The sequence below is a fragment of the Gorilla gorilla genome, chromosome 15 (assembly GCF_029281585.2).
Source record: "Gorilla gorilla gorilla isolate KB3781 chromosome 15, NHGRI_mGorGor1-v2.1_pri, whole genome shotgun sequence".
NCBI classification, from domain to species: Eukaryota; Metazoa; Chordata; class Mammalia; order Primates; family Hominidae; genus Gorilla; species Gorilla gorilla.
This window is the reverse complement of record NC_073239.2, coordinates 36,471,580-36,496,642: the sequence shown is the minus strand read 5'-3', so window position 1 is coordinate 36,496,642 and position 25,063 is coordinate 36,471,580. Positions and strand designations below refer to the sequence as shown.

General features: G+C 38.4%; 1 protein-coding gene and 2 non-coding genes across 8 annotated transcripts; all 3 read right to left on the bottom strand.

Annotated features, from left to right (window-relative positions):
- Nucleotides 1–306: 306 nt before the first annotated feature.
- On the bottom strand, nucleotides 307–23,339 carry CCNB1IP1 (cyclin B1 interacting protein 1). 6 transcript variants are annotated; one of them, XM_019009989.4, is made up of 8 exons: nucleotides 23,047–23,339; nucleotides 19,741–19,791; nucleotides 18,976–19,175; nucleotides 16,525–16,602; nucleotides 15,350–15,464; nucleotides 6,307–6,640; nucleotides 3,535–3,868; nucleotides 307–1,818 (listed from the first exon to the last, which is right to left on the bottom strand). In XM_019009989.4, the coding sequence occupies exons 6-8, from the start codon at nucleotides 6,601–6,603 to the stop codon at nucleotides 1,616–1,618; spliced, it is 834 nt and encodes a 277-aa protein (XP_018865534.4). In that variant the 5' UTR covers nucleotides 6,604–6,640; nucleotides 15,350–15,464; nucleotides 16,525–16,602; nucleotides 18,976–19,175; nucleotides 19,741–19,791; nucleotides 23,047–23,339; the 3' UTR covers nucleotides 307–1,615. The 6 variants fall into 6 exon arrangements, with proteins under 6 accessions (XP_018865534.4, XP_018865535.4, XP_004054861.5 ...); XM_019009990.4 differs by lacking the exon at nucleotides 19,741–19,791 and adding an exon at nucleotides 10,032–10,223 and having other exon boundaries at nucleotides 23,047–23,145; XM_004054813.5 differs by lacking the exon at nucleotides 19,741–19,791 and having other exon boundaries at nucleotides 23,047–23,145.
- LOC115930711 (small nucleolar RNA SNORA79) lies at nucleotides 13,294–13,441 on the bottom strand. Its single transcript, XR_004067326.1, has one exon. It is a non-coding gene; the product is annotated as a small nucleolar RNA SNORA79 (small nucleolar RNA).
- LOC115930719 (small nucleolar RNA SNORD126) lies at nucleotides 16,259–16,335 on the bottom strand. The gene has a single exon (XR_004067331.1). It is a non-coding gene; the product is annotated as a small nucleolar RNA SNORD126 (small nucleolar RNA).
- Nucleotides 23,340–25,063: the final 1,724 nt, after the last annotated feature.

Below are 25,063 nucleotides of genomic sequence, written 5' to 3'. Positions count from 1 at the left end.
ACATCTTAAACCATTAAGAATCAATCCTAAAATTTAAGAGTTAGAAAAGGCTGTAAGGATAACTTAATTCAGTCCTTCATTTTACAGATACAGAGACTAAGTCCAAGAAAGTTCAAACTAAGTAGAAACCAGAACCCAGATCTTCTGCCTCTCCAGCCAGTATGCTTTCAAATCTTTCCTCTAACAGGACATAAAGTTACTGAGAATGTCCTTCAAATTTCTATGATGGCTCTACATTTTAAATAAATACATGCATAATTAAACAGAATTTAATTCCCATAATAATAGTCAGAAATACTCACTAAATAAAGGAAAACAATAAATAAATCTTTTATTTTAATACAATCTCTTGAGATCAATAACACATTGGTAAACTTTCTGCAGAAGTACATTCCTAAATAAGTAAACCCAAGGCAACAGTTGACAAAAAGGTAAAGAAGTAGCTTTATTTTAAAATACAGTCTTCCTTTGGTATCTTTGGGGGATTGGTTCCAGGAACCCTCACGGATACCAAAATCCTTGGATGCTCATGTCACTTTTATAAAATGGCATGGTATTTGCATATAACCTACAGATTCTCCCAAATACTTTAAATCACCTCTAAATTATTTATAATACCTACAATGTAAATGCTATCCAAATAGTTGTTATATAGTATTGGTTTTTAATTTGTATTTTTTTATATTATTTTTATTTTTTCTCAAATATTTTTGATATATGGTTGGCTGAATCTGCAGAAGCAGAACCTATGGATACAGAGGGCCAACTGTAAATGCCAAAAAAATTAACTTTAAAAAATAACTTCATCAAAGTGAGTTATTTTTAAATACAAATAGGGACTGAACATACATGCATCAAATTGTACTCTCGTTCACTGACATAAGCACACCTCCAAACAAGTTAATACGAAGGTAAATACATAAATATATACAAATAAATACACACACCCAAATAACAAGCCACACATCACCCACCATTTTCCAAGACCAAAATTTTCACATAAACATACTGGCAAATACAGCAAAATATCAGTGTACATTAACATACTTACATATACAGATATGCATAAATACCAGAATTCAAAGCAACATGTAGCATGTAACACAGGTACTTAAGGCATAAACACCACAGCTCAGTGAGAAACAGCACAGGGAGAAAGAGTTATCTATTGAAACAAATACTACTGTGACCTTCTCACACTAGGGATGAAAATTCAGCAGTTCACAATGGAATTGAGATTAATAAAATGCTTATGCTTTAAATAATAGAAACAAAGAAACCAGACTCTAAACCACTCCCCACTGCCAATGAGTTTGTTATGTTGATAATGTGAAAGCAACTTCAGAGACTTAAAAGCACAGAGAAGCTGGGGAGTCCTATCTAGAAAAAAGATTTGCTAAATGAAATCACTAAAGATGAACATAGAAACATTCTGTAAAGTTAGCTAAATTATCTTTATTTTTTTTTAGAAACAGGGTCTCACTCTGTTGCCCAGGCTGGAGTGCAGTGGCATGATCTTAGATCACTATAGCCTCAGACTCCTGGGCTCAAGTGATCCTCCCAGCCTCAACCTCCTAAGTAGCTGGGATCACAGGTGCGAGACACCATGCGTGGCTCAAATTCTTTTTACTTTGAAGGCCCTGCTAGAAACTTGCTGCTGCTCTAATTCACGACTTGGAGAGACAAAACTAAAAAAGCTGTTGCTGGGTTCAGGTGCTGTGGGAGAACCCATAAAAAATGGTCTGAACTGAAAATCTCCATCTCCATCGCCCCGATTTCGAACAGGTGTATTATCCAAAGGAAACTTGGAGTTGTTACCTAGGGCAGAAAAAAAGGAAAAACATAATTTTATTCATTTGTTATCTACATAATCTACTTCAGAGGAATCATCAAATATATATATATGAATATATATTTTTTCTCCAATATTTGTCTTAGAAAAAAACAGACATATAAAATCTTTTGCCCCAGGTTAAGAATTTTTTTTAAAAACATTGCAATAAACATTCTAGAAAAAATATAACTGAAATATTGGCATATACCATGACCCAATATCAATTAGCATAGGCTTAAGACAAAGCAGATAATAGATCTGATTAAATGAACATTTAACTACTTCCACTGAACCCTTCCTTGGCTTTCACAGGTTTTAAAGGACCAAATAACTAAAGGAAAATGCTGACTATATATCCTTCAAGCTAACAGTGGCAGCAGGACATAAAAAGGTTAACTGTGTACAAAAAGAGGAATGGGAAAGAACTGGTGAATATGAAAAAAATAAGACAAATGTGGACAGTGACAAAAAAATAAGTATATCTATAATGCCCATTTACAGTAACTCTCATTGACTAAATTACATTATATAAGTAAAACTGAAAGTTAAGCAGAAATTTAGGTTTTTATTCTTATATCTGATATTCCTCATCTCATCACCTCATACCTGCCCCCCACCTTTTTTTTTTTGTAGAGACAGGGTCTCACTATATTGCCCAGGCTGGTCTCAAACTCCTGGGCTCGAGTGATTCTCCCACCTCAATCTCCCAAAGTGCTGGGCCGCACCTGACCACCTCATACCTTTTCTAAGACATCAGCTCCTCCCCTATTAAATCTTTTTCCTCAGCCTATAGTAAATATCCAAAAATGAGTATTAGGAAAGTCCAGCACAAGAGGCTTCACTTTTTTGTATGCCAAAAACAATTTCCATTAATAGCATAGCAAAAATCTATTGGATTTTGTTGCATAAAGAGTAGTATAAAGGAGACAGCTCAGGAAGATATGAGATTCATTCCGTCTGCAAGGCACCTAACAAGCAGAAAAGAGATGGCATCATACTAGATTGTGATTTAAAGAAAGAATCCTATTTGGATAACCTTTATATCCTCATTAGTTAGGATCATACCTAACAAGCTGGTACATAAAACATATTTGCTAAATATTTGATAAATGGAAAAATGATTAGACAAAAAAACAAAACAACCAAACTGACAACTTAAGAACTGTACAATCAGTATTGGCAGGTGAAAAAAATTGAAACATGGCCTTCTTGGAGAATAGCAAATGGTTAAGAGTATAGGCTCTGAAAACAGGTTAGTGATATTGACCAAATTACTTAACTTTCTGTGCCTCAGCTTTCTCATCTGTATAAAAGAAGGATAATAATACTTACTTCATAAAGTTTTGTAAATTATATGAATTTATATAAAACACAACAGTGCCTAGCACTTAGGAATCAATAAATGACAGCTAATATTATCATTACTACAACTATGTAGCTTTTAACTTAATGTAGCAATTTGCAAACTTTCATTTTGCAGAGATTAACTGCTCAAATTAAAGCTTTAATTTAAATGTAAGCAAATACAATAGATAAAAGCAATGATGTACAGGTTGAAACATGGGTGAAGAATTCAGAGCCTACCACAACTCAATGCTTGTCTTATCCTTATCGTCTCCACTGAATGTTTGGAAGTGGGCAGAGCAGTATAAAACATCATTGATTTAAAGAACAGACACTTGATACATGTCCTTTCTTACCTAATGGGAAGCCAAGAACACCAGACTGTGCAATCATGGATGGTTCAAGGGTGCCTTCATGGTTAGCAATAGTGATGTTTCGTAGCCTAAGGCTATCATAGAGGCCTTGGAGCTTTTGATACTGACGATTGCGCTCCATAAGTTTCTCAGAGATGTCACTGAACTTTTTCTTGTATTCTTCTAGTACTTTCTTCATGGAGGTAACCTCCCCTTTCATAGAGGTCAATTCTACATCCTTGCTTTGTATTTGCTGAGTATATATCTTCTCCATCTGTTTCAGATGGCCCTCAGCCTTGCTGAAATTGTATTCTTGATAGAGACGTTCCTGATGTACCTGGTTCCAAAAGAAAAAAGATTTTTAAGGTATTGGGTACAAAGTTATATATTGTAAAATGTTATACAAACACAAAAGGAAAAGAAAGATGCTTATATAGGGATGTTATTTTAACATTTAGAACCCAGTTTAAGAAGCAATCAGGATACACAATGAGGCACAGAAAACAATAAGTTATGTTACTAAATGCATAGAAAAAAAGTCTGGAAGAATACTCTCAAACCACTAACTTTATACCACCAAAAGAACTGAGTGTTTGTCTTACTTTAACAAGTGACATGTTTTCCAAAGGTTTTTAAGAAATATAATCCCATTTTTCAAGTAATCCACAGCATGAAGAATAGACGCTAAGACAACCACAAATTATCGTCTCCTGGTACATACACCCTTGTGTAACTCCCTATCCCCTTGCACGTGGGCAGGACCTGTGACTAGAATACTACAGAAAATGTGACAGGTTGTCACTTCATAAGTATATTACCTAAGACTATAAGGTCTGTCTTACTAGGAGACACACTCCCTTGCTGGCTTTGAGGAAGCAAGCAGTCATGTCAGGAAGGCCCAAAAGGCAAGTAACTAAGAACAGCCTCTGGCCAATAGCCAGCAAAAAATTGAGGACCCAATGAATCTAGACAGATCTTACACTTTTCACAAAAATAAACTCAAAGTGGTTCACAGACTTAAACATAAAATGCAAAACTATGAAACTCCCAGAAGATAACATAGGGTAAAATCCAGGTGATCTTGGATTTGGCAGTGACTTTTAAAATACACCAAAGGTATAATCCGTGAAAGAGAAAATTGATAAGCAAGACTTCATTAAACTTAAAAATCTCTGCTCTGTGAAAGACCCTGTAAGAGAATAAAAAGACAAGCCACAGATCAGGAGAGTATATTTGCAAAAGATAGCTCTGATAAAGGATCAAAGAATACTTCAAACTCAACAGTAAGGATAAAAAGAACACTTAAAACTCAACAATAAGAAAACAATTTAAAAATAGACCAAGAACTCGGCCGGGCGCGGTGGCTCATGCCTGTAATCCCAGCACTTTGGGAGGCAGAGGCGGGCGGATCATGAGGTCAGGAGATCGAGACCATCATGGCTAACAAAGTGAAACCCCGCCTCTACTAAAAACACAAAAAATTAGCCGGGCATGGTGGCAGGCGCCTGTAGTCCCAGCTACTCCGGAGGCTAAGGCAGGAGAATGGCGTGAACCCAGGAGGCAGAGCTTGCAGTGAGCCAAGATCGCGCCACTGCACTCCAGCCTGGGCGACAGAGCGAGACTCCGTCTCAAAAAAAAAAAAAAAAAAAAGACCAAGAACTTCATATACACCTCACCAAAAAAAAAAAAAAAAAAAAAAAAGGGCAAAAAAGCATATGAAAAGACGCTCCACATCATATGTCATCAGAGACATGCAAATTAAAATGAGACACCACTATACACCTATTAAAATGGCCAAGACCCAGAACATGGACAATACCAACTTCTGGCAAAGATGTGGAGCAACAGGAATTCTCATTCATTGCTGCTGGCAATATAAAATGGTACAGCCACTTTGGAAGACAATTTGGCAGTTGCTTACAAAAATAAACATACTCTCACCACATAAGCCAGCAAAAACACTATTTGGTATTTAACCAAAGGAGTTGAAAAATAGAGGAGCATGTAAGAGAAACAACTTATCCAGAAAAATATAATAAAAAGTTACTTGACAGATGACAAACATCCTTAAGAAGTATAAGTGTATATGTAAGATATAACAATACATTCAAGGACATGCTTAAAGTCATCCACAGGGAGGTCTTTCAAAGGAAATACTAAAAGTAGAAATCATAAAGGGAAAAAGTTAAGGATGCGTATTTGATAAGAATGCTTATCATAGCATTTTAATAACTTGGAAATAAATTATGATATAATATAACCATTAAAATATGATTATAGAATAGTTAACTAAAAAATATTTAACAAGATATTCATACCAAGTGAAGCACAGGCTACTCAGGAGGCTGAGGCGGGAGAATGGCTTGAACCCAGGAGTTAGAGACTAGCCTGGGCAACACAAGAAAACCCCGTCTCAAAAGGAAGAAAAATTCATACCACATATAATATACTGTCAACTCTTAACAATAAAAGTGTGTGTGTTATTATCTTACTTTTATACAGAAGAGAGAGAGAGAGTGTGTGTGTGTGTGTGTGTGTGTGTATACCCAAAATATAAACAATGGTTATCTCTGAGTGATGGAATTATGAGTGCTTTAATTTTCTTCCTTTTGATTTTCAACAATAAACAGTATTGCTTTTGAAAACAATTTAATAAAAAGAGAGTTTCTCATATACTCATAAAAAATTAATAATAATACAATGAAGGAAACACACTAGAAGTTCCCACAAATGCCATAAATCATATGCTCAAGAGAAACTAGACTAAGCACTAACCTGATACGTCCAGAAGGCCAGTGCTCGGGAGCTAATGTCCAACACGATCTCTGGTCGCAGTCCTGCCAATACCATAGCTTTATATTCCTCTGATGGACTGAGTTCAGTGCGGACAATATCTAGCTTTCCAGAAAGGGTACTGTTGCAGGCAGGACAGATAGCTGGTGAGCGACTAAACTCACCACTGCCATGCTGATCACAGAAGATGTGAGAGCAGGCAGTGACCCATGCATAGCCAGAGAGTTTGATGCGACACTTTCGATAATTACAAAGCAGCATGTCTTCACACAAAGACATAATAGGATAGTGAGGTCTCCAGAAGCTGAAGAGAGTCCTAAGAAGGGGTAAATAAAAAGGCCAAGTAAGTTAAATTGCAATGAAAATAAAATAAATAATAAGTAAAAAATAAATATAACATGCACGTTTTTATCATAAAATACTGCACATTTTATTATATTCCTTGTATTTATTATAATTGATGTATTGATTTCAGTTACTCAATAATATTAATTGTGCTCGTTTGTCCGGTTTTCTAAAAACACTTTAAGGATAAAGGTAAAGACAAAGGTGGTTACGGATCTTGCTAACGTCAAAAATAATATATACGTGGGCCAGGCTCAGTGGCTCAAGCGTACAATCCCAGAACTTTGGGAAGCCAAGGCAGGCGGGTCCCTTCAGGTCAGGAGTTCGAGACCAGCCTGGCCAACATGGTGAAACCCAGTCTCTATTAAAAATACAAAAATTAGCCAGGCGTGGTGATTCAAGCCTCTAATCCCAGCTACTCGGGAGGCTGAGGCAGAAGAATCACTTGAATCCGGGAGGCAGAGGTTGCAGTGAAGCGAGATCGTATCACTGCACTCCAGCCTGGGCGACAGAGCAAGAATCTCTCTCAAAACATACATATATAGGCCTGGCGCGGTGGCTCACCCCTGTATAATCCCAGCACTTTAGGAGGCTAAGGCCGGTGGATCACGAGGTCAGGAGTTCGAGACCAGCCTAACATGGTGAAACCCCATCGCTACTAAAAATACAAAAAATTAGCTGGGTGTGGTGGCGGGCGCCTGTAGTCCCAGCTACTCAGGAGGCTGAGGCAGGAGAATCGTTTGAACCCGGGAGGCGGAGCTTGCAGTGAGCCGAGATCGCGCCATTGCACTCCAGCCGGCGACAGACTCCGTCTCAGAAAAAAAAAAAAAAAAAAAAGTTGCCTTGACCCTCCAGGTCGATAGAAAAGAACACTCGCACACCTTTATCCCAATAGCCCCGCTGAGTGAGTTTCCTCAGGTATGTCACCTGGCAGCCACAGTTAAGATTAAGAGGCCTATTTTACATCCGGCAGAGTAGTGGGCAGCGGGAAAGCAGAGGAGCTGGGAAGCTTTAAAGCTGAGCCCTCTCTCACGCAGCAGAGGCGCAGCTAATTCCGAATCTTCCACCAGCTGGGAGTAAGCGCCAATCTAACTTCTGTACAAGCTGCGTGAGGGGCAAGTTTTAGAGAAACAGACCCACAGAAATTACACTGTGAATTTTCAGCCAGCTTTCCGCGCTCAGTAGAGAAAATAATAATAACAATAATAATAACAAATGATACTTAATCTGAGGCTGAAAGAAAAAGCGCGGAAAAACTCCGTTGCCTCCACAGCTCCACAAGCGAAGATTCCAGGATTCTCTGCGCGCGAGTGCTTCAGGGAACTACGCCAGAGCGCGCATGCGTGGGGTTGCCCCGAAGCATCCTGGGACCTGCCAGGCTGAGGGAGTTGCGGGCCGCAGCTCCGGCTAAGAATCGGGAGAAATTCCCAGAAACAGTGTGACAGCTGTAATTGGACAGCTGGCACCTCCATATTGAGGTAGTCCATTTTTTTATCCACCTTGGAATAGACATCTTTCCACTCTCACACATCCTCTATACACATTTAAGGAAATTATAATTTTCCTTGAGTCTGCATTACAAATATGCATTACAGCTCTTTAAATTAAGCGATAGTGGGCCGGGCGCGGTGGCTCACGCCTGTAATCCCAACACTTTGGGAGGCTGAGGCAGGCAAATCACCTGAGGTCAGGAGTTCAAGACCAGCGTGGCCAACACGGTGAAACCCTGTCTCTACTAAAATACAAAAATTAGCTGGGCGTGGTCGTGCACGCCTGTAATCCCAGCTACTCGGGAGGCTGAGGCAGGAGAATCACTTGAACCCAGGAGGCAAAGGTTGCAGTGAGCCGAGATCGCACCATTGCACTCCAGCCACGGCAACAAGAGCGACACTCCGTCTTAAAAAAAAAAAAAAAAAAAAAAATTATTTAATTAATTGATAGTATTGAGGGTCAGAACTTTGAGGTGACCTACCTGCGTGCTCTCCTGGAACTGCTAGCAGTGTTTAAATGATTGCACTGTGCCAGTTTTACTCTAATGCTGTTGCCTGTCATTTTCTTTGCCCTTCTGTGCTTACCCATAGCAGCTGCTTTAGGTAATTATTTTCTGCTTAATCTATATGGATCTGTTAGAATTCAGATTAAAAATTAACCTGAAGAGGAAAGCTAGATGGGTCCTCAGGATATAAACCTTAATGAAGCTTTTTTTTCTTTTCCAGATAGGGTCTCAGTCTGTCGCCCAGGCTGGAGTGCTGTGACGCGATCTCGGCTCACTGCAACCTCCACCTTCCGGGTTCAAGCGATTCTCCTGCCTCAGCCTCCCGAGTAGCTGGGATTACAGCCACATGCCACCACACCCCGCTAATTTTTGTATTTTTAGTAGACACAGGGTCTCGCCATGTTGGCCAAGCTGGTTTCAAACTCTTGACCTCCAGTGATCCACCCACCTCGGCCTCCCAACGTGCCGGGATTACAGGCGTGCGCCACCATGCCCAGCCTTATACCGTCTTTTGTAGCCATCTTTCCAGATGTTGTGAACCTATTATGAATTAGTAACAGATGCAATTAGCCACGCAGTGGACATCAAACCCTGCAAACCCCTTTCTGAGTAGTGCCAAACCATAATATCAAATCTTTTTCCTTCAAACAAAAAACTGTCAAAAACTGTGCAACTTCCTACAAGGTTTGTCATCTGTTTCGGAGTAATTAGGCCTTTGTACATTTCCTAAAATATCTTCTGATAACTTTAAAGTGGTAATTTAATTCTGGTATAAACCAGTTCCAAAAAAAGGAGATCTTCATGTGTGAACCATATACTCCCTAACATCTGTTTTTGGCTGTTTGAGCCTTCTGTGTGAATTCTGGTTTTAACTATGCCAAATGTAGAAATATTAATACAAAAAAAAGTACAACTCATTTAAAGTTGAAAAATGCAAAATATTCTAATTTGACTAGTACCTAACTTTGTGATCCTAGCCAATTCCCTTTGCACTGCAATATGATCACTTCCTGGAGATGTATCTAAGTTAATAAATACTTAACATTAATTCATTTTAACACCATGTACTGCAAATATGCTACAATTTATTTATCCATTCTTCTAATAGACATTGATTGCGGGTTTTTACAATTATAAACAATACTGCAATGAACATTCTGTACATGTCTCCTTGAGTACACGTGCCAAAAATTCCTCTAGAATATAACACCCAGAGCCTGGGTTAGTATATCAGCAACTTCAAATCAACTAAATGTTGCCAAACCACTCTCCAAAGTAAAAGCATAAATTTCACTGCCACCAGCAAAGTATAGAAGAGCCCAATGCTATAAATTCAGCAACATGCACACATGTCAAGTTGTTTTACTTTATTTCATTATTGTCTATCTGATGACAGCGAAATGGTATCTCAGCGTTGTTTTAATGTACAACTCTTTCATTACTCATAGGAGTGAGCATTTTTTCATCTGAATGACTACTCAGGGATCCTCATCTGTGATTTGCCTGTTCATGTCCTTTGATGATTTTCTTGATTTATATGGAGTCATTTAACAGTAATCTGACATGCAAACACAAGTTTGAATTTTAGTGTACACAAATTTATCAACTTTTCCTTTTTGTACTTATGTCTACTCCAATATCATACTCTTGCTTTTCAATAATTCTAAAGTTTTGCTTTTCATATATACAACTTTAATTCATTCTTCCCAACATAAAGAGTCTGAATAACTTACAATAAGAGTTGTGAACGCCAGAGTGACCACGACATTCAAGAAAGCAAACATTCCAACAACTTCAGTATCTGATGGAGTGGTAGTCTAGTCTGTAACATTCCTAGGTTATATTTACCATGCAAGGGATACAATATGCATCAAAATATTAGAAATGTATTTCATTTGCTTTTAGAATGATATTTCATCATATTTATTGGCTATAAAAAACAAGGCAACCAACCACAAAGACAAAACTACTCAGAATAACAAAATTATATTCCAGCTCTTTGGGAGGCCAAGGCAGGTGGATCACCTGAGGTCAGGAGTTTGAGTCCAGCCTGGCCAACATGATCAAACCCCATCTCTACAAAAAAACACAAAAATTAGCTGGGTGTGGTGGCAGGCACCTGTAATCCCAGCTACTCGGGAGGCTGAGGCAGGAGAATAGCCTGAACCCGGGAGGCGGAGGTTGCAGTGAGCCAAAATCACGCCACTGCACTCCAGTCTGGGCAACAAAGCCAGACTCCGTCTCAAAAAAAAAAAAAAAAAAAAATTATAGATATGAAATACTTTCCATGAGAATCAGGCCAGGCTCAATGGCTCACGCCTATAATCCCAGCACTTTGGGGAGCCAAGGTGGGCGGATCACCTGAGGTCGGGAGTTCGAGACCAGCCTGACCAACATGGAGAAACCCCATCTCTACTAAAAATACAAAAATTAGCTGGGTATGGTGGTGCATGCCTGTAATCCCAGCTACTCAGGAGGCTGAGGCAGGAGAATAGCTTGAACCTGGAAGGCAGATTTGCGGTGAGCCGAGATCACACCATTGCACTCCAGCCTGGGCAACAAGAGCAAACTCCGTCTCAAAAAAAAAAAAAAAAGAAATACTTTCCATGAGAATCTATATAGAGAAAAGCAGTCTGAATTTATTATAATTAAGGAGAAAAGGCTTTGAGTTTCAAGTAGTAGTTGTGCTATATTTGAACACATAGAAGTAACTTCCTGTTTATTTTGATACCTTGTTTTTATAGCCAAAAGTTGAGATTTGCAACAGAAAAGTCTGACTGCCTGAAGACCTAACATATTTCTTGTAATTTGTAAAATGGTTTAACTCAGTTGTTTACTGTTTTTAGACAAACTACTGAATATTCATGAAATGTATATTATTGATGAAGCAATTTCAAGAATCTTTTTTTTTTTTTTGAGACGGAGTCTTGCTCTGTCACCCATGCTGGAGTGCAGTGGCACGATCTCAGCTCACCGCAACCTCCGCCTCCCAGGTTCAAGCAATTCCTTGCCTCAGCCTCCCGCATAGCTGGGACTACAGGCACGCTGCCCCACCCAGCTAATTTTTTTTGTATTTTTAGTAGAGACGGGGTTTCACCATCTTGGCCAGGCTGGTCTTGAACTCCTAGACCTCGTGATCTACCCTCCTCGGCCTTCTGAAGTGCTGGGATTATAGGCGTGATCAAGAATCTTAATTTAAAGAATACGTTTCATATTCTGGCCAACACAAGTTATTACAGTTGCATACCATTTGTGAGATTCTGGTATAAGCACGAGTATTAAATCTCATTACAAAAACAGTGACGTATACCAGACTTTCAATATTTGGATTTTTATTTTGTACCCCTTGCATGTTAAATATACCATCATGGATGTAAACACAGCATATAGTACAGTATACTTTAGCCAAAACAATTGAGAATATTTCAACATGAAGCAGAAATGAGTTTTTAACCATACCTGAATGGTATGTGCAGTTTAACTCAATGATAGATATCAAGTAAGATTGTAAATAAAATATTAACAATAAAAGATTTCCTACTAAATACCAGTAAGGTTTTATGTATCTATTCCTCACATAAATAGATTGGTTTTGGCAGTCATTCTTATAATAGGCACTGATTCCAGGTTTTACAATTAAAAACAATACCACAGTGAATGTTCTATACATGTCTCCTTGAGTACACATGCCAAGAATTCCTTTTGGAAACCACCCTGGTTTGTCAATCAGGGCTTCCCCCACCTTCCCCACCACCCCACCCTGAACCCTCTATGGCTCCCACACCCAGAGACTAGGTTAGTATATAAGCAAGTATTTTTTTGGTATCTCTTTTGGGCCAGGCCTTAGGGAAAAAGAAGGTATCCTGCTTTCATGGAGGTTACAATCTACCAAAGGATCTAAGAATAACAGAAGAAAATGAAAATATTATTTTATTCTTTCCTTTGCCACCTCTTACATTTTTGCAAACTGATTCCATAAAGCCATTTCTGGTGAAAAAAGTCCATCTTTAACTTGAAGAATTATCTACCTTCATACTGCAAAGAAAAGTTTTTTATATATATATATATATAAATTTTTTTTTTTTTTTGAGACGGAGTATCTCACTCTGTCACCCAGGCTGGAGTGCAGTGGCACAATCGCGGCTTACTACAATCTCCACCTCCCAGGTTCAAGCGATTCTCTTGCCTCCGCTTCCCAAGTAGCTGGGACTGCAGGTGTACACCACCATGCCCGACTAATTTTTATATTTTTAGTAGAGACAGGGTTTCACCATGTTGGCCAGGCTGGTCTCGAACTCCTGACCTCAGGTGATCCGCCCACCTCAGCCTCCTAAAGTGCTGGGATTATAGGTGTGAGCCACCACACCCAGCCAAAAAGTGTATTTTTAAAACTGCCCTGAAGTGTGTGAGCAACCACTCTAAAAAACTGAGTAAACCATTTAAAATTTGAACATGAATGACTTTAGAGTATAATGTTTCAGTAACTCTCAGAATCAACTGGCTTTATTTCACAGCACCAGATGACAGCTATCTAATTACTATATGCTCGTGTTTTGAAACTAGGCTGCTTCTTTTATTTTTTTAATCACAGGTACATTTTCTTAATCTGGAATCACCACCCGTTTAGTAATTGTTTGACTCCGCAAAAATCAGAAGGCACTAACGGACAGCCAGCCCATCCTCATGGTGCCCTGAGTGAAGATAAGCCATTTTTGATATATGATGGATCAAAATCCCACTGCCTAAGGCTTCAAGCAGTGAGAGGAACAGCCATCAAAGTTTAACTCCAACCACATTAATTTAAGAAACGTTTATAAAAAATAAAGACATCCCAACCTGGGCAACATGGCAAAACCCCATCTCTACAAAAAATACAAAAAATTAGCCAGGCATGGTGGCCTGTGGTCCCAGCTACTCGGGAGCCTGAGGTGAGAGAATCACCCGAGGCTGGGAAGCCAGGGCTGCAGTGAGCCCTGATTATGCCACTGCACTCCAGCCTGGGCAATGGAATGAGTCCCTGTCTCAAAAAAAAAAAAATGAGGACATCAAGAGACTCTTATAAGATAGGAATCATTACATCTAAGTAAGAACTAGAGGCCGGGCGCAGTGGCTCACACCTGTAATCCCAGCACTTTGGGAGGCCGAGGCGGGTGGATCATGAGGTCATAAGATCGAGACCACGGTGAAACCCCGTCTCTACTAAAAATACAAAAACAATTAGCCAGGCGCGGTGGCGGGCGCCTGTATTCCCAGCTACTCAGGAGGCTGAGGCAGGAGAATGGCGTGAACCTGGGAGGCGGAGCTTGCAGTGAGCCGAGATCGTGCCACTGCACTCCAGCCTGGGCAACAGAGCAAGACTCCGTCTCAAAAAAAAAAGTAAGAACTAGAAGAGATCATTAAGGATCAACTGATCCAGCAAGGGAAAATGAGGAACTAGATAACAAGTTAGTACCAAAATCAAGATTAATCAACTAAAGAAAATGTTATTCCAACAATTATATAAAGATACACATTATAGTGCCTATGGCTAATTCTAGAACTTAATTAAGTTTTGAGGGGCGGGGTGAAGGTAATGAGGGGTAGTCTAATTAACAGAAAGATATATAAGCAATAAAAACAAAGAATTTCCTCTTTTTTTTTGAGACGAAGTCTAGCTCTGTCACCCAAGCTGGAGTGCAGTGGTGCGATCTCAGCTCACCACAACCTCTGCTTCCCAGATTCAAGCGATTCTCCTGCCTCAGCCTCCCAAGTAGCTGGGATTACAGGTGCATGCCACCACACCCAGCTAATTTTTGTATTTTTGGTAGAAACGAGGTTTCACCATGTTAGCCAGGCTGGTCTTGAACTCCTGACCTTAGGTGATCTGCCCACCTTGCCTCCCAAAGTGCTGGGTTTACAGGCATGAGCCATCACGTCAGGCCAAAACAAAGAATTTTCGTCAATCTATTATGCAGATGTCAAAAATTGCCAGGTAGTACAGAATCTAAGAGAAATATACACATGGATTCTGATGACAAAATAGTTAACATCAAACTGAGCATTTACCGTATGCTTTACCCACACCCTTATTAATTTAATCTTCAAAATAACCACCCTGAGTCAAATACTATTGCCATCCTCTAAAATATAAAACTAAGACACAGATATTAGGAAACTTGCCAGTGCTGCATAACTGGTGAAGTGATAGAGCATGCGTTTAAACTCAGTCTGACTCCAGAACCCATATATATACTATACAATGCTACTTCTCAACATCTTTAATTGACTCTTTTTTTTTGGAGACAGAATCTCGCTATCACCCAGGCTGGAGTATAGTTGCGCTATCTCTGCTTACTACAACTTCCACCTCCTGGGTTCAAGCCTCAGCCTCCTGCCTCAGCCTCCTGAGTAGCTGGGACTACAGGCACACACCACCAGGCCCAGATAATTTTTTGTATTTTTTTAGTAGAGATGGGGTTTTGCCATGTTGGCCAGTCTGGTCTCAAACTCCTGAGCTCAGACAATCCACCCACCTCAGCCTCCCAAAGTGCTAGGATTACAGGCGTGAGACACCACGCCTGGCCTCAACTGACTTTTAAAAAGTGAAATGTATAGCACCTTAGCAGCTGGCCATGAAGTCACAAACCTGAATTTTCAAAGACTCATATATATGGCAAAGCTTCTCGATCTCAACGTAAGCCTTACCATAAAAGAAAAACGCAGTACTCATCTACAGTATATCCAGGATTTACAGTACCAAAGAGGTCCAGACTGGAACAGCGAAACTCAGATCTGGTTTCAGTCTCTTGAAATTTTACTCCTGCAAAAGACAACAAAAGCTAAAAAATTATTTCAAGTCCTGATATTACTTTGAATTGTTTGTATTTCCTGTATCTCACCCTTCTTTCTACCTAATTCTCTGCTGAAAATGCAGGCACGGGTAAAGAATATAAGCTTGTCCTAAGTTACCTAAAATAACTTTTAAAATATTACAATACATGAATACAATAAAATTAGAAAATAGGTTTATAATAATAAAAGATTACTTGTAGAACCCAATTCTAAAGAAAATAACCCCCTAGTATTTTAGTATATATATCCTTTCAGTTTTCTTAAGCAAACATATGCATATAAAAATATTTAAGCAGAAACATATTGCTCTATATAATCTGTTTTTCATGTGTCATGAATACCATTCTATTTCAATAAACGTAAAACTGTATCATAACTTTTAAGTGACTCTATAGTGTTGTACCGTATAGTCTTCACAATTGATTTAACCAACTCTCTGTTTCCTTTAATCTATATGTATAGATTGATAAAATAATGATTAGTTTAAAACTGCCAGGCTAAATTGCCTATAGAATTATACCAGTTGCCAGTGCTTTTTCTGTAGTGTTTGAACTTTTAGATTAATGATTCCTGACCCTAGTTCTAACTCACAAAAGTGATTTTTTGGGGATATAGAGATATCACAAAAGATCAAAGCACAACAAAACATTAGTCTCAAATTCATAATGTATTAAGATTTAAGAATTACCTGGGATTACAGACTAAATCCCAGTATGAATTCCAACAAGCAGAATTCAATTGCAGGTGTTTGCCCCTAGCTTTAGTCTGCTCAGAGCATGTGTTTAATCAGGCTGATCAGCTGAAACACGGACTTAACATGCATTTCATCATGGCAAACTGTAAATGACTGGGGAAGGGCAAACCAGCACTGGCTCCTCATCCCTAAACAGGAAAATTCTCCTAAGGTTAGAACTGGGGATTTTTTTTAATTACCAAATTCCATCCACTAATAACACCAAGTCCCAAGTCTTGCTAAGTGATTAGAAATCCAAATGAGGTAAAAATGAAGATTTTGCTCTTACTCTTACCTCTGGCATCACATGAATCCAGCTTCTATCTAGAAATCCAGTTGAACCACAGGATCTATCAATTATCTAGGATCATTTCTGGAAAATTTAAAAAACATAAATAAATTCACAAAGGTTATGATTACATGACAACTCACACCAGCATGTTCTATACCAAGTCACAAGAAAATTTAGAGTAACCGTTCATCCTTTATTTAACTCTCCATTCATTAATATAAATTATTGACTCATCTATTTGGAGAATGTCACCAAATGCCCAAGCTCAATATCAAATAGGGCAGGATCAGGAGTTCAAGGTTACAGTGAGCTGTGATCGTGCCACCGTACTCCAGCCTAGGCAACAGAGTAAGACCCTGTCTCGAACAAAACAAAAAAATTTAACAACAACAACAAAAAAAAACCGAGCAGGACCCCTACACAAGCTTAATTTTGTATAAATTTACAAGCTTGGATAAAACTGCACAATAGTTAACCAACTTCTGAAAGGCTATAAAGGTCAACAACCTCACAGTAAGAAAATAGTTATGCAAGAGGAAGGAGTCAAGAACTTGTAAGATTCAGATAACTGAGAAAATAATCCAAAATAGTCAGTTTTTTTCAAAGCATGTTTCAATTTCATTTGAGCCAATGCCGGATTGTATTTAACCTTTACTCTTCGTAATCCTTTGTCAAAATAATCTGAAGAAAATCTTCCCTTTATATAGGAAAATTGAATTAGTAACATTTGTAACCCAAGTCTGCCACAAGATGGCAATGTAAGAAAGAGTCTTGCTTTAATTTCCTCTTCCAGCATTTGCGTGTCATCTGAACTTTCAGGTCAAATACATACTAGATACGCAGTTCATCTTTGCAGGCAACCTTCACACTATTCCCTACTCTTCACCTAATTACTAACTAGAAAATTTTTTGTATTTTCTTGTAATGATCATCTAAAACTTGTTAGCTAAAAATACTGCAGTTATACTTTCATCATCATGTTCTTTTTCATGCAGCAGTGTGGAGATTTAAAAATCCATAACCTCAGATACAATCTAGCCAGAAAGACAAGACTCATAGAAATTAACATACCACCAAATAAGCAGTAGAAAGCAAGTAAGGTTAAGAAAAGAAGTAGGATTGGTCAAGGAAGGCTTCATGAAGCAAAAAGAGTGGGTCATAAGTGGACCTTAAAGTTGCATGTCCAATAAGTAACCACTTAATTAGAGTTAAAAATTAAATTTCTCCCATTACCCTAGTCACATTTTCATTACTCAATAGCTAAATTGGCAGTACAAACATAGAGCATTTCCATCATAACAGAAGGCTCCATTGGACATCAGTGCCTTTAAGAATGGGTCTAAAATAAGTTGACAGAAAAGCAGTGGCTATCATTCTTTAGAAATCCTATCTGTCAAGCAGTATAGAATTTGTATCATTTAAATTTTACAACCCCCTATTTACAGGAAAATTGAGGCTCAGAAAAATTACATAAATTTCCTAAGGTCACCTAACTAGTAAGACCTAGGATTTAAATTCAATTCCATCAAAACTCCATACTCTTCAATTCACCATGGTACTTCCTACAGGAAATACACAGAGCTAAAGAAGGTTTGCTTTAAAATGTAATGCAGTGACATGCTAGCTCAGTAGATTGGAAAGAAACTGAAGCATTTTAAATATCTCAGACAGATATGATCAAAATGTTATTTTACTCCTTCCTTGCCCTATACTTCTATAATGCTTTAACTATGTAAAATGTTTTCAGATCAGCAGGATGCAAGGTTAACTAAGAGAATGTAGACAAGAAGCAAGACATGGTGTGAAAGGTTTCTCCAGTTTTAACAATGTCTACCTTAAAACTCCTTGATCTCTCCAAACCTAAAATAAATTTTTTTAAAAAGGAAATTAAAAAAAAAAACTACTTGATCTAAGTATTCTTACAGGATAATAATTATAGGTTGAAAGGAACAACTTCTCTATTAATCTCGACTCACAAACAAAACCCAGATTGCAAGAGGCCTGGTCTTTTTGTTTTGACACATAGCACAAAGCCTGGCACATAAATCCTGATGTTAAATATGTGATACCTTTCCCAATGTGTGATGCTCCCTGCAGGATTCTAGTCATGCATGCTTCAACAAGTGTCATTCCACCACACAAAGGACATTTCGTATTTACTAAGTATTTTGCAAATGCTCCATAAACAATCAATGATCCCAGCATTTTGTTGACTGTGGGCAGTAATCACTTGAAAGTACTAGTGTTCATAGCCAAAAGGTACATTTTATATGTGTGAACAGATGCTTCATGAAGGCCTAATACAAACTACAAATTGATACTAAATCAGCAGATACTCGTGTTAAGATTTCATCACCATTCCTTTTGACTCTATTCCAATTTACTAGCATTATAGGATACAATGGTAACTCGAATCTCTAAGCTAGGCTTTTTAGATAGAAAAGACACACATACGTGTAATGAAGAGAACTTAAGGCAGCTTATCTTGATCAAAATTCAAGTACCAGGCTTTAGGTACCATCAGCCTTTAACCCTTTCTGTTGAGAATATCCAAATCCAAGCCCATATGATTTTCAGGGGGTCTACAGATGGGCCAGTTCTGGACTGGCACACAGGGTGCTGGACTTCCCTCCTCCGTGGATTTCATCTTCAACCTGAAACAAAATGAACACACAAAATTTTGTTCATAGGAAGTAAATACTAAACTAATAGCTTGGCATAGTTTTCCTTTAGAGATAGTTATATAAGGTACTGCTATCAGAACAGACTCCAAGTTTTATTTCCCACTCACTATCAGTTTCCTTCCTTTTTAAGGCAGAATAGTATTCCACTGTACGTATGTATAATATTTGCTTTATCCATTCATCTGTTGATGGACCCTTAGGTCAATTCCGTATCTTGGCTTTTCTGAATAATGATGCAATGAACATGGGAGTATAGGTATCTCTGACATACTAATTTTATTTCCTTTGAATATACCCAGAAATGGGATTTCTGGATTATATGGTAGTTCTATTTTTAATTTTTTGAGAAATTTCCATACTGTTTTCCATAATAGCTGCAGTAATTAATATTCCCTAAAATAATAGATTTTGAAATCATACTAAACTAGATTTTAATCCTGGCTCTCTCATGTATTTGCTGTGCCCATGGGTAAGTTATGCAACTTCTCTAAACTTCAGCTGTCCCCTCTGTAAAATGAGGACAAATTCTACATACCTCTTAAAACTTCCGTGAAGACTGAGGTAATAAATACATTTTGCACTGTAGCTGGCATGGAGTTAAATGTTTAATATGTTATTTCTATGTCTTGCCCAAGCTCAACCAGCTAGTGAGTAGAAAGGCAAATATTCTGCCTAAAAATTTCACACTTTTCCACAGCCATAAAAAAAAAAAAAAAAAAAAAAAAAAAAAAAATGTCCTTTGCAGCAACTGGAGCTGCTGGATGCTGCTGGAGGCCATTATCCTAAACGAATTTACGCAAAAACAGAAAACCAAGTATTGCATGTTCTCACTTATAAGTGGGAGCTAAATCTTGCGTAGGGAGCTAAATACTGGGTTCACAGGAACATAAAGTTGGGAACAATAGACACTAGGTACTCCAAAAGGAGGAAAGGAGAGAGAGGGGCAAGAGCTGAAAAACTTCCTATTGGGTACAATGTTTACTACCTAGATGGCAGGATCAATAGAAGCCCAAACCTCAGCGTCATGCAATATACCCTGAAACAAACCTGCACATGTACCCCATGAATCTACAATAAAAACAAATTTAACAACAAAAAGTCACACTTCTCAAAATAACCCAGAAGCCAGAAAGGTCACTCATATAGTACTCATAAGGGCCCTTCCAACTCCAAGATATTGTGTCCTTTTTTTTTTTTTCACTCTTGTTGCCCAGACTGGAGTGCAATGGCGCGATCTCGGCTCACCACAACCTCCACCTCCCGGGTTCAAGCGATTCTCCTGCCTCAGCCTCCCGAGTAGCTGGGATTACAGGCATGCACCAACACGCCCGGCTAATTTTGTATTTTTAGTAGAGACAGGGTTTCTCCATGTTGATCAGGTTGGTCTCGAACTCCCGACCTCAGGTGATCCACCCTCCTCGGCCTCCCAAAGTGTTGGGGTTACAGGCGTGAGCCACCGCGCCCGGCCATGTTGTCTTTCAAGCAAAAAAGACACAGGTTAGCTTCCCCCTTCCCCTCATTTCCTACTTAACAATGAAGACTCCAATGTACTATGAAGTTACTTATTAACAAAAGCATGCTTCCATTGGAAAGAATGTAATGTTTTCCCAACTCACAAAACTTCCACCTAAAAAACCGGAACTAAGCCTCTTAAGACTAAAACAGCTTTGGAGAAATTCCCAAAGGCTTCCTTTTTTATTTTGCATGTTTACATCCTAAAATACATTTCAGCTTTTCCTAACTTAATACTAAAATACTCCCTCAACACCATGAGTTCAGGGGCATATCCAGCATACATTTTCTAAGTGAACACCGAAAGCATGCCCTTTCTGCCCCTGTGAATACAAAGATGACTTGGTTGTTCTGGGCCACTGCTGTCACTCCTTCCCAGCATTAAACACATGCTCATAACAAGATAAACCATCCCCTACTCAGACCAAAGTGGGCAAAGATATATTCACATAAAAGCTATCAAGATGATTTTCCTTTCGATAGAAAATCCTTTATTGCTCAATCAAGTTTAGAGTATTGATTGGTTTCTAATCACCACTGTGTACCAAATAAATATAAATAGGAAGCACTGCAAAATATCTAGAGTCCTTTTAAACAAGAATATACCAAAACCCAATTGAAATGCCTTTGTGCCAACTGACTTATTTACAAGGTTATTCATTTGAGGGGGAAATATCAAGATCATAAACTATCTGAATACCTACTGATAAAAGCTAAATAAATTATAGTAGGTACATAAATTAGAATACTGAGTTACCATTATACCCCGAAAACCTACTGAAAAAATATATTTTTTAAAAAAATAATTTTTGAAGAATACTATGTTACCATTATGAAGAATGTGAACACTCTACTCATGGAACTTAAGTGGAAAAAGTAAGACACATACTAGAGTAGGTATAGTAAAAGGGAAGGATACCTACACATATTTGCTTATATGCATAAAATATCTTAGTAACACTGTTATGAGGGAGAGGAATTGGATGGCTTAGGGAAGGGGATAAGAAACTTTGATATCTTTTGAATTTTGAACCATGTGAATGTATTACCTATTCAAAAATATATATATGTATGATGTGTGTATATATATATATATATATATATATTTTTTTTTTTTTTTTTTTTTGAGACAGAGTTTCACTCTTGTTGCCCAGGCTGGAGTGCAATGGCGCGATCTCGGCTCACCGCAACCTCCACCTCCCGGGTTCAAGCGATTCTCCTGCCTCAGCCTCCCGAGTAGCTGGGATTACAGGCATGCGCCGCCATGCCCCAAAAAATAAATTTTAACAATGCTTGAGAATTATAAAAATTATGGGAGGCCTACAAATACCTATTACTACATTCGATTAACTGGTTTATTATTTGTCTTTCTCACACTTTCTGCCTGTAAGAATATCCAACACAAACATCACATAAAAATTAACATGTACCAAAAGAAAGGAATTCAGTGAAATTACATTGAAGGTCACTAAGCAAAACTTTTTATGAGAAAACAGATATCCAAAATACTTGCTGTAAATAAATAAGTACTGCTTACTTCTAAAGGTACCTAACATTTATTACACACCAACTAGAGCCTAGTTTTTATATATTTTATCTGATCTTGGAAAGCTAAGCCTCGGAATGGCTCACTGCTTTTCCCAAGGTCACCAGAGCTGTAAACTGTGGCGCTGGAATTTAAATCTAGAGGCTTGCCCTGAACTAAGGTCCCTAATTTTTTTCCATAGCTTTTAAGGACACAATCACCACAGTGGCAACATTAAAAATTAGGAGCTCCTTTTAAGGCTTATCTGTCTTCAGAGTTTGCTGCCCAGGTTCACCAAGAAAGCCGAAATGATCTGAGCAAAGGCCAGGGGAAAGACAAGGTACGCTGCAGCTTCCACAAACCCAGTAAGGACCTGGGCCCTCTAGACACTCACCGGAGAATTAAACTCTACTGAGCTGAACGCCTTCTCCCGAAATCTGACCTCACCCAGGGAGATATAAACCAAAACAGCATTAGGATGATAATATCTTTACCGCCAAGCAAAATGAAGCCGGCGTTTTCCAAGAACACACGCACTGTGCACATGAAGCACAGTCTATTGTTCCTGGGTCACCAGGACTCGGAGATGGAAGGCAAAGCCAGTACTGCAGAGGCCCACGTGGAAACAAGCCAGGAAGAGCATTTCACTGCCTTCTCCCAACCTCCACACAGCCGAAATTAATCTCCTTGCGATTCACACACACTCCAATGCCGACTTGAAATAAAGGCCTGCCACCTGGGTATATAACTCAAATGGAAGAGAAATTCAAAACAATTAGAGAGCAAAATTAAGCGCACACTCACCAGCCCACCAAAACGGAGAGAGAAAGAAAGTGGAGAGACAGGAAGTCGCCTTGGGAAGTGTCTTCAGAACCTGATTGGCTAATGAGTTCAAGAGGATTCCCTCCTCCTTAACCTTAAAAGGTGCTGAAATGACGTAACCCACTCCACCCCTCTTTATGGACCAGTGATGCTTCTTGCACTATTTTTGGAGTGAACTTCTTAAACCAAGTTTCCTTTTGAGTTAATGTACTTAGGCAAAAACAGGCTAATTTAAGCTATTTATACACGTTGTTGTTTGCGTGGGCCTACTGCATTCTATTCCAAAGAATTTTCATCCCTTAAGGGCAATTTCTTATCCTTTGTGACCTCAACATTCTTAACTTATGCTAGGCAACAGATTCCATTATAAACAGTCCAGATCGATTCAAGTTAAAATTTACCTTCATTTTTTCCCCCCAGATCCAAAGCTGGCCTGATAAAATTTACCTTCAGGTAATCTTTGAACTAACAGGCTTAATAGATAAAAGGTAGGTGGGTTAAGTGTTTTAGGCTTCAAATAAAATTTAGCTGATTTTGAATCTGAACCTTGCCACTTATTTGCACACATCTAAGCCTCAGTTCCAACTATAAAAAGAGGGAAAAAAGATGAAATCTTCCTACTCTGATGGTTATGAGGATTAAGTAAAATAATTTATATAATGTACTCAGTACAATGCCCGGTACACAGTACTCAACAATGTTAGCTGTTATTATTGTTATTACATGTTTCTTGTTAGATTTATCTTCCCAAGTAGACTATAAACAACTAGAGAGCAAAGTGTACGTTTTACACATCTCCAGACAAAAACAATGACTTTCAATGCTGAGGACATAATTGATTAATCAATTATTTTGACTCCTCACGTCGCCCTCCAGTTAAAGTATAGGTTCTTACTCTGTTAAATTTTTTTTTTTTTTTTTTTGAAACAGGGTCTCACTTCGTGTCCCAGGCTGGAGTGCAGTGGTGAAATCTCGACTCACTGTAGCCTTGACCTCCCAGGTTCAAGCGATCTCCTGCCTCAGTAAGTAGCTGGGACTACAGGCATGCACCATCACACCCAGCTAATTTTTGTATTTTTTTGTAGAGATGGAGTTTCGCCATGTTGCCCAAGCTGAAAGATTTCTTTTTAAGCCATAATTAGAGGACTCCCCGGCACAATATTAATCATTATTCTTAATAAATACTACTATAATAATAGGGAATATATATACAAATATGTGTTATATGTACAAATATACATGTAATGTGCAAATGTTTGAAGTATAAAGATTCAAGTTATACGGAGAAATGATACAACTCTAACTCATAGTAGTTCTCATTTTTTAATCATTTCATCCTATCCACCCTGCTTCCACCTTGCTAGAAATTACCTATTCCAATCCACTTTAGAGTTTACCTGCCCCAAATTTCCCAACATTTAGCATCAAATGCTAATTTGTTGTTTCATAATTGATTTATTGTAACTTCTAGAGTCAAAACATTTCTTGAATGTTTACTATAAATATTCAAGAAATGTAATATTCATTACCTTGTTTAATCTTCACATTAGCCCAAGAATGTAAGCACTTTCATTATAACTATTTCACCAAAAAAAAAAAAAAAAAGGAAACAGAGTTATAGAGATTAAGGAATTTGTCTATTTAGCAAGTGGTAAAGTCAGGATTCAGATCCCAGTTGCTATGGTTTGACTGTCCCCTTCAAAATTCATGTTGTCACTCTAGTTTCTCTTCATATCGCATAAATCTTTCGCCTTTTACAAAATTCATGTTGAAACTTAATCCCTAAAGTGGCTGAAACTTAATCCTCATTAGAAGTGGGGCCTTCAAGAGGTGACTGGATCATGAGGGCTCTGCCCTCATGAATAAATTAATCTATTCATGGATTAATAGGTTATCATGGGAGTGGAACTAGTGGCTTTAAAGAAAAGGAAAACAGACTTAAGGATAGCATGTTAGCAGTCTCAGCATCCTGGCCATGTGATTTCCTGCCACGCCTTGG